The 9,588-nt window shown below is 48.3% G+C and overlaps 1 protein-coding gene across 2 annotated transcripts in view; it reads right to left on the bottom strand.

Annotated features, from left to right (window-relative positions):
* Nucleotides 1-5,236: 5,236 nt before the first annotated feature.
* Nucleotides 5,237-9,588, bottom strand: part of LIN7B (lin-7 homolog B (C. elegans)) — an 11,022-nt gene continuing 6,670 nt past the window's right edge. For both annotated transcript variants that reach the window (XM_015423095.1, XM_015423087.1), the window contains exon 6: nucleotides 5,237-5,959. In XM_015423095.1, coding sequence (XP_015278581.1) covers nucleotides 5,938-5,959 — 22 coding nt within the window. In that variant the 3' untranslated portion in view covers nucleotides 5,237-5,937. The remainder of the gene's footprint in view (nucleotides 5,960-9,588) is intronic.

The following is a 9,588-nucleotide window of genomic DNA, read 5'->3' as shown; positions in this document are numbered from 1 at the left end:
AAACAAACCACACACATATGAGCACACAACTCCCCGTTTTGTTTTCCAAGCAAAGGTCCCTATATAGCTAATCCTTTTAGAACTGTGATATCTGAATGGGACTGGGGACAGGTACAAATGATTCTCCATTCTTTCAGATGAGGGCACCTGCTTTAAAGAGGGGAAGGAAAGGAATAAACTAGAGCAGGGATCTCTGTTATATTTAGTATTCTTGTTACTCCACTAGTCAGACTGAGTGTTCTGTGGCTATCGTGGGACCACCTGGATGGCAAAGCTTCCCTGTACCTTTCCCCTTCAGAACCTTGTACAGGTTCTGAAGGGGAAAGGTACACCTTCCTAAAGAGACTTGAAGAGACAACAGGGTCAACAGTGGGAGGGCTTCTAGTGTCCTGGCCCCACTGCTGGACCTCCTGATGGCACTGGTATTTCTGGCCACTGTGTGACACAGAGTGTTGGACTGGATGGGCCTTCGGCCTGATCCAACATTGGCGTCTCTTATGTTCTTATGTAGACGTCAGGGGATCACAACTCCCTTCTACTAAGTGTTCCCTTCAGCCAACATGATCACTAGGGTTGCCAGCTCTGGGTTAGTGAACACCTGGAGATTTTCGGGAGTGCACCTAGGGAAGGTGGAGTTTGGTGAGGAGGACTTTAGCAGGGTACCATGCCATAAGGTTATGGAAGCCAGCCTCCCGGTGAGACTTGGGGATCCCCACCCCGAATTACAGCTCATCTCCAGACTACAGAGATCGGTTCCCCTGGAGAAAATAGCTGCTTTGGAGGGGGCGGGGACTCTGTGGTACTGTACCCCACTGGGGTCCCTGCTCTCCTATCAGCAAGCTGCCAATGGTTCTTTGAACTCCTATATGTATCTGGTACCTGTGTATGCCAATGTACCTTTTCTGTATGTTCCCCCCCCCTCTCTGGTCGTCAGCCCATATACCCATGCGCATATATTCATAGCTGCATTCTTCTTAGTCTACGCCAGGCCTGTCTACTGTAACGTTATCATTTCCAAGGTCACAGGTGGTTAAGAGATGGAGTCGGCTCTCTGCTTTGCTTTGATGAGTAGAAACTGTGGGAATCATTAGACACTGATAATGAAGTTACCGTTGCGTTCCCAGAGATGTTGGGCGCGTAAACTGCTTTTGGGGCACAAGCGGGGATCTTAGCTATTGGCTGCATTTATTATGAATTTGCTTTAACCTTCCTAGCTCAATCCGTTAGGGTTATTCTGAACAGTTTTCCTGTGCAGTGACTCATGGCTTCAATAAAGTAATACCTTTTTACAAGTGTGTACTCCGTTGAATTGCGGTGGGACCTGACACCTCCCCAGACTTCACTCCCAAATTTTCAGGAGTTTCCCAACCTGGAGCTGGCAACTCTACCACCACCACCCCATTCCCCACTGGTGGCCAAGGGGGACCTGGAACCCTATGTAAAGTCCACCCTCCAAAGCAGCCATTTTCTCCAGGGGAACTGGAATAGCAGATCTCCAGGCCCCACTTGGAGGTTGGCAACCCTAATTATCACATGTGTGTGTGTGTGTGTGTCTGGCCTAAGAATAATGGTCCAATCTAAGCACAGAAAAACGTAACAATGATGACAGGCGTTCTCCACGGGTTTGTACAGTGAGCAGTCCGACCATTTATGCAGTCCTTCTGAATGATGGCCCCAAATCCTGGCCCATTTTCTTGGCTTGGTTCCAAAGGACTCGATGTCCAAAGCAACCAGGACCGTTTGTTTCTGTTACCTTAGCCTCTCTCAGCATGGGGCTTACAACGTTTGAAACTGAGGGAAGTATCAAGCAGTTTGCACGATTACCAGGCAGCTGAATAAACTTACCTCCTGCGAACCTCTGTGGAGAGGCAGAAACAACGTTTTGTTTTCAGAGCAACAGTACCTCCTATTTTCGGACAAGGCAAAACTGAAGGAAAATGAAGTCCTATGGACATAATACTGAAGGAATACCGGTTCTGGTATTTTTTGTTCTTCTTTGGTTGCGGTCACACGGAGCATTAGCCACGCTACAGAGACGGAAGATAGGAGGATTTTCTGGGCACGATCAAACTGCAACATCTGGGAAGTGTAGAGCTCCCATGGTGAACCCGAGGCTTCCCGCCGAAGATGCGCCGTAAAAAACTAGTACCTCCGAGGTACTAGTTTCTGGAAACCGCGGGGCAAGGGTGGGCGTCTGATCACGTTTCCAGTGGTAGCTCGTGGCATCTGGCGCCCGCCCATGTCCTGTCGCAAAAAGATTTTTTTTTCAAGTCTCCACGGGATGCGCACAAGCACCCAACGGCGCATGCGCACTTAGGTTAAAAAAAACACCCATAACCCCCGCCGCGCCGCTTCTTTGCTGTGCCGCAAGATTGACATATGATCGACACCTCCCCCCAAACCATGGGACGTCAGCGGGACGTTTGATCCGGCGACCGCGTGGTAGTTCGCTCCGGGGCAAACAGCCACGCCTCCCCCCCACGATATCCGGCCCGTGTGACCGGGGCCTTTAATACCTTTTACAAATCCCCCCCCCCAGTACAACCCTAAACAGAATACTGCCCTTAATCCACGGGTTTAGAAGGTTGCTTAGGATGGCAGCCTTTCAAGTAAAGATTGTACTTTTAAAATAATATATAATGCATAGAAAAGAGCAAGAGTCCAGTAGCATCTTAAAGACTAACAAAATTTGTGGCAGGGTAGGAGCTCCCAGGAGTCACTGCTTACTTCTTCTGCTCGCTAAGAAGTGAGCACGAAAGCTCACACCCTGCCATGAATTTTGTTAAGTCTTTAAGGTGCTGCTGGACTCTTGCTCTTTTCTACAGACAGACAAACACAGCTACCCATCTTTAAAAAACTCTGTTTCTACTTTGGCCTGGGAGTCAAGTGTTCAAAGGAACAGAGTCACCAATTGCCCTTCCAAGTCTTTGGATGTGCTTCCAGTAGTTTTCTGGTGCCAAACCCTTTTATTATTCTTCCCTGGACTGAATATGAATATTTTCACCCATGACTCTCCCCCCCCCCTTCCATTTTTAACCTGATAATGTTCTCAGCACACACACTGAAAAGCCAGGAGTAGAAACAAAACCAATTAAACTGAAAAGTGTGTGAGAGAAACCTGCTCTAATCTAACCTTTTGCTGAATCCCAGAGGGCCTTGAATGTACTCATAAGGGTACCTGCCAAAATAATTGGGGGGGGGGTTGCTCAGCTCACTGTAGCCCTCTTGCTGACTAGTAGAAAGGATGTGTCAGGATATGTTAAAGAAAATCAGTCAATTTAAGATTCCAGGGAGAACAAATGCCCACCTTTGTCCCCCCCCTACATACTCCACATTGTACAGTATAGATCGAAAAGGTTCCATAGGTAAGAGCATCTTCAAATCAGTCCAGTCTTTGATAAGGAATATTGACTCTTCCTTGGTACAATGTTTTATTGAATTCCAATGCCCAGAGTAAGATTTATGGTTCCCCCAGAACTGCACCTCCGTCAAACAATGCTTTTGCATTACAAAGAATCTTGGCCTGCTTAGAATCCACCATAAAGCTGTTCAGATCTGTGCTTTGCCCACAACAGCCCCCAGTAAACAAAAGAGGACAGCTGAGCTGATTTCTCTAAGATAAGTTGCATTTTAAGTCTTATGCTCCCAGCCCAGGACAGCACAGTTTTCAGGTCAATCCATGCTGTCTTGTAATGACAGCTATCACTCAGGCACCCAGGCTTGTGTGCAGGCCAAAGCCATGCATTGAACTCCCGAATAGTGCCTTGGCTCTTTGCATACAGACTACGCGTGTCAGGTTGTTTTAGTGGTCACTGCGAGATGCGAAAAGGCCAGAGCCATAGCGTGTCCAGCACATGGCTTTGGCGAACAGTTCGATGCCGAATCAGAACAGAATGACTACAGGTCAGCATAGCTGAGCAAAAAATTGCAACTGTTACATCACTGATATGGTGGCAAGAATAGAACCATCCAAGTGGCATGTGAAGATAACTGCTAGACCAACCCCAATGCCCTCATTAGTCTTAGGAGCCAGGATGTTTTCAAACCACCTTTTCCACAATGGTACTAATTCAAATTCTCAACAACCCCTAAATGCCTGTCACTTCCATGAATCTTTACGCTGTACAAAGTGGTAAAGAGCGCCACCTGCTGATCATAAAATCCCCTCCCGCTTATTGCTGTCCTCCGCTCATAAGAGCAGCGGCACAGGATCAGACTATTGGTCCCATAAGCCCAGCATGCTTGGGGCTGGATCCCACAAAAGACTGTGGCGTGCACAACAGTCCTTGCACATGTGGAAGAGCTAAAATGACCTTTCTGTTTGCACCAACTGAAAGCAATGATAATCTCCACTGTTTTTTGCCTGCCAGCACGAGAAATATCACAGGGTGTTTCTCCTGATGCAATTTCTAAAGCAAATTAAAGGAAGCCATGGGAGCCATCTGTTGGACGTTCCATGTCTCCACAGGCACATGGTTATTTTGTCAAAAACGGCACTGAAGGACCCTCCGTTGCTGTAGCCGTTGCGAGATAGCTTGCACAAGCAGAACTGCTCTAAGTACATTTTCCCTTCCGTTCACAGGCCACTGGATCCAGCCCCATTTCACACAGGGACCCACTGGACGGCCCCAGCACTCTGGCCCAAGCCAGCTGGGGTGGTGATCATTCACGTATGAAGCACATGTCTTACTTTAACAGGAAGAGGAGGGCCCAAGAGAAGGGGCCATATCCTCTTCCCTTTGGAGCCTATTGCTTCAGTTGGTTTCACTCATTCCCACAATGCAGCTGGTGATACAGAAAAGTAGGTGGGACAGCTAATTTGGTGGGAGGATGTAAATGTTCAGAGACCACATACTCACTCTGAGTGATGTGTGGATGGGGCAGACGTGCAGAAAGAAACCAGCGCTTGTCATCACAGCATCTATTTTTTTGTAGAGGTGCACCATTGTCAACAATCCGAAACAAGAAAAGGGACATATTCCCCCATTCAGCCTAATCTGAATGTATAATTTCCATCACACTTATGCACAATTTCTGTAGCCAGAAAGTGTTTCTGTAATTCTTCTCTTCACAATTCTAACATTATAGTTCCTGTTCTACAGTAGGGGAACCACAACTAGGAATGTGCGCAGCTCATCTTAAGACACCCAGTGAGCTTTATGGTCTCCAAATGCAACATTTCCATCCCTTACATACAACAAAGAAACACAAATAGATCCAGATGGGAAGAGGCGAGAGTCCCGAGACAATCCCCTTCTTTTATTCACATGATTCATCACACTCTATCCCACTCTTTGTCCAAGGTGCTCAAGGCTGCATACACAGGTTTTCTCCATTTTTTATCCTCACAACAGCCCTGTGAGGTAGGCAAGGCAAAATGACAGATCTCAAAAGTCACCTAAGGAAGTTTCACGAGAAGGGACTGGAACCTAAGGTCTAAGTCCACCGTTTTATCCACTGCACCACACACTACATGAGAACTACTTGTTTATAACAAGGAGCGGAGGTGCAAAATCCATTAGGATGGGGAAGGAGGCTGGCGTTAGACAAGGGTCTCTCACTCAGAGCAGAGACGAAACCCCCTCTGAGGTAGAGGCAGCAATTCATGCAGGAAGTTTCCATTCTCCTCTTTCAACAACCCTGTGCCACGGGGGAAAACGGTCTTTTGGTACCTGGGGAGTTGGGGGGGGGTATCTCCCACACTTCACAAAGGGTGTGTAGTATAGATTTGCACAAACACAGTCACTCACACAGAACATCTTTAAATAAGAGGGTTGTGTGCTGAATAAATACTGTACATAGAAGCCCACCTCCCACCAAAGGGGAGGAAGGTCGATAAATATATGTCTCCTGCTATACAGATAAAACCATCATGGGGGAGGGGGAGGGCTGGAAGAGTCACAGGCAGGCCCCTCAATAACACAGTGATGATGCAAATTATCCTCGTGATTCCAAGGATCTGTAGGGGGAAGGAGGACGGGGTGGGAAGACAGAAAGAGAAGAATTATGAGAGCGCCCAGGAATGCATTTTCCCCTCAATTCCAAGTAGGAACGACATGCAGGGAAGAGGAAATCCTATTTCCCCCTCCCTATCAATCCCACATCCCCCCATTCGGGCTCCACTATTCCCCCTGTACTGGCAAGGGCCCAGTTCCCGCCTGTCTCACAGAACCCAGCTCTGTTTCCCTCTCTTTGCTGCCTCCTAGTGGCAGCAGCCAATACCACAACCTTGGGAGGCCACTGGAGTTGTCAAGGCAATTAATAATGTCACCAAACCTTCTGGAGGTTCCCCCCGCCCCATTTTAACCAAGGGGGGTTGTGCCTTTTTTCCGTTGTAAACTGGGAGTTACCCTTAAATGAGATTTTTCTGCAAGTCTGTGGGCTCCCCCAAGTTTGTAAAAACCTAAATTCTATATGGCCCCATTGTGTGGATTTTCTTATCCCCCCAGCGGCCACCCTTGGCTATTAAACATCATGACACTGAGGGGTCAATTGTACATCTGGAGCTCATAAAAACCTCACAGAGTTCAAGCAGACTGTATCACCTAAGTCAGGTTCTCAGAGAGTTCATCAGGAGCCTCTTCAGGAAAACACAATGGGTTAGATCCAACCAGCTTTTTTGCTGGTGAAAAGCGAAGAGGGGTTCCCTTCTACCACCAAAAAGACCATGTTGGGATCTGCATAGGCAAAAGTCTTGAGATTGGGCAAGAATGAGTGAAAAAGCAGCAAGATCCAACCCAGTATTGGAATAGAAAGGAATATGGAGGGAACATGAGAAGAGCCCTGCTGGATCAGACCTGTGGGCCATCTAGTTCAGCATCCTGCTTCACACAGTAGCCAAAGAGTAGCCCTGGGGGCCCAACAACTGGGCATAGAGATCAAGGCTTTCCCCTATCTTTGCCTCCTAGCATGGGTTTCAGAGGCTTACTGGCGCTGAATATGGAGAGAGAACCCCCCCCCCACACACACACACAGTTATCTAACTGTGGGAAGATTTCTGCATCTGAATTTCAGATTGGATGCTAGGGGCAGGGGCAACCAGAGGCATGCCTGACTGCACGTGATCACTGCATTTGGGTTCTGAAAGGAACTTCTCCCCAAACCTGATTGCTGGCTGGTGACTCAGCTATATTTGTAGCCATCCATATTTATGTTATTAAGTTTAGATCAGACTCGTGTTATTGAGTTTGGCCTGCAGGTATCCTGAAACCCAGCCCCACCTTTCTGGAAATGAAGTATGTGGGCATATGCCGCCATTGTTTTGTACATTTCTCCCGCAAGAAACATTTCTAGGCCATTCCCAATTATTATTTTGTCCAGAAAGGAGGCAACAAAAGGAAAGAGCATGGAGAGCTCTCCCCCAGCTTTGTTTCTGCCACCATGAGGACTTGAAACATCTCCAGTTTTTAAAACGATTTTCTGAACGGTGCGCCAGGGGACATACTCTGCCCCTTACACTGCAAGCCTGCCCTCATATGCAATGGGCAGACCATGTACAGGCTGACATCTTTGACATTTAAAAATGCTGAAGGACTCTTTTTGACTAATCATCCTCAAAGGCTCCCCAAAAGAGGATACAAGAAAAATCAGGGGTGACCCGTGGAGCCTCTTTCTAGGGTTCCTTATATGAATATATGAAGCTGCCTTATACTGAATCGGACCCTCGGTCCATCAAGGTCAGTAATTGTCTACTCAGACTGGCAGCGGCTCTCTGGGGTCTCATGCTGAGGGCTTTCGCATCACCTGAGCCTTTTCAACTGGAGACGCTGGAGATTGAACTTGGGACCTTCTGCATACAAAGCAGATGCTCTTTCACTGAGCCACAGCCCCTCCCTTGCAGCAGGTCACAAGGTGAAAAGATTTCAAGAGACTTCCAAACAATGCTCCCTCTAAGCTGTGGAGTCTTGTGAGCAAAAATTCTACTTTGTGAGTGACTGGCATTAAAGTTGCGAGCGAGCCATTTGTCTACTGCATAAATTAGTTCGCTCTGGAGCCATCTATCCTGAGCTAAGACAAAAATGTGCGAGCTGGAGGCTAAAAAACTCTGAGCTAGCTCACACTAGCTCAGCTTAGAGGGAACACTGCTTCCAAAATATTTACAAGCTATTTTCTCAGCTCCCTTCACAGTTGGGCTCCCAGCTAACCAGGATGTTTTCCAAAAAAACTGAAACACAGCTCATTCTTCCAAGCCCAAAATTCAGATCCCGTTGTATTCCCGTTACCTTGCTGTAAATATGATACAGTCCTAAAAAGCCTCCTGTTCCACACCTGCAAACACTTCAACACTTCTCCATCCTATAGCGATCACTATGGAAAATGTAGTTCTTCAGGGCACTGAAGTACTTAGTGTGTATGGCCCCAGGTCACACGGCAAAGTTGCCACGGGAGAGGCACGGGAGTCCCGCGGATTTTCTGGGCGCGATCTCACCCCAACATCTGGGAAGCGCAGTGCTCCCGTGGCGACCCCGTGGCTCCCCCGCCGAAGGTGCGGAGTTTCCTGAAACCGCGGGCCAAGGGCGGGCGTCTGATCGCGTTCCCGGTGGACTTACGCGGCATCTGCCGCCCGCTGCTGTTCGTCTCCGCAGGTTGCACAACAGCGCATGCGGACAAAGAGCAATTGCCAGTGTGATTGCGCAGCGTGGCTTCTGTGCCGCGCTGCAGGATACCGGCATTCCCCCCGAAACAACGGGACCTCGACCGGGACGTGTGCTCGGGCAGCCACGGGTTAGTTTCCTCCGGGGCATTTAGCCACGCCTCCCCCCCGCGATATCCGGCCTGTGTGACCAGGGGCCTGTGTGACCAGACATCCTGGAACTCCTTGATCCTGGGGCCCTATACCCCAAGCACCAGGAGGCCTGCTAAAAACTCAGGCACTTTGGGAAAGGTCATTTTCCTGGGACTATGATCATTGCAGCATGGAAAATGTTGAGGAAGGGCGAACAGATGCCTTCCCACCACAACCATCCCTTAAGGGGTGGTTCTAGCAGCAGAAACCCCGGTTATGGTGAAAGCAAACTGATTAGCCTCGTTGGAACATATAATCTATTAATCAACACCTCCTGGTGGTTCCCGGCCCCAGGGATGTCCGACTTGCCTCAATGAGGACCAGGGCTTTTTCTGGTGGAATGAGCTCCCATTAGACATCAGGGCCCTGCAGGACCTATTACAGTTCCGCAGGGCCTGCAAGACGGAGCTCTTCCACCAGGCGTTCAGTTGAGGTAGCGGGCGCCCACCTGCTATCGGCCTCCCCTCCAGTGACCTCAGATCCAAAGGGCCACCTGGGAACAAACTGCTTCTTGTTGAAATCTGTTAAGGCATCAGTCTTTTATTAATTACTGTTTTTAGATAGGTTTTTAGATATATTTTAACTGTCGATTTATTGTACTGTCAGTTTTATGATGGAGCCCACTTGCAGGGAGGGTGGGATGCAAATTTAATTAATTAATTAATGAGCCGAGTCCAAACTTCGTTGGGCTTAGCTCATAATGCAATGGAAAGGGACCGTATGTTCACCAGTAGGAAATCCCCCCCCACACACATTTTGGAACGTCATTACTAGCATTCAAGGTAACGTGAAGGTTTCAATAA

This window comes from Gekko japonicus, unplaced genomic scaffold, assembly GCF_001447785.1.
Source record: "Gekko japonicus isolate JY-2015 unplaced genomic scaffold, Gekko_japonicus_V1.1 scaffold1358, whole genome shotgun sequence".
Taxonomy (NCBI): Eukaryota; Metazoa; Chordata; class Lepidosauria; order Squamata; family Gekkonidae; genus Gekko; species Gekko japonicus.
The sequence above is the reverse complement of the archived record's forward strand: the minus strand, read 5'-3'. Positions and strand labels throughout refer to the sequence as shown.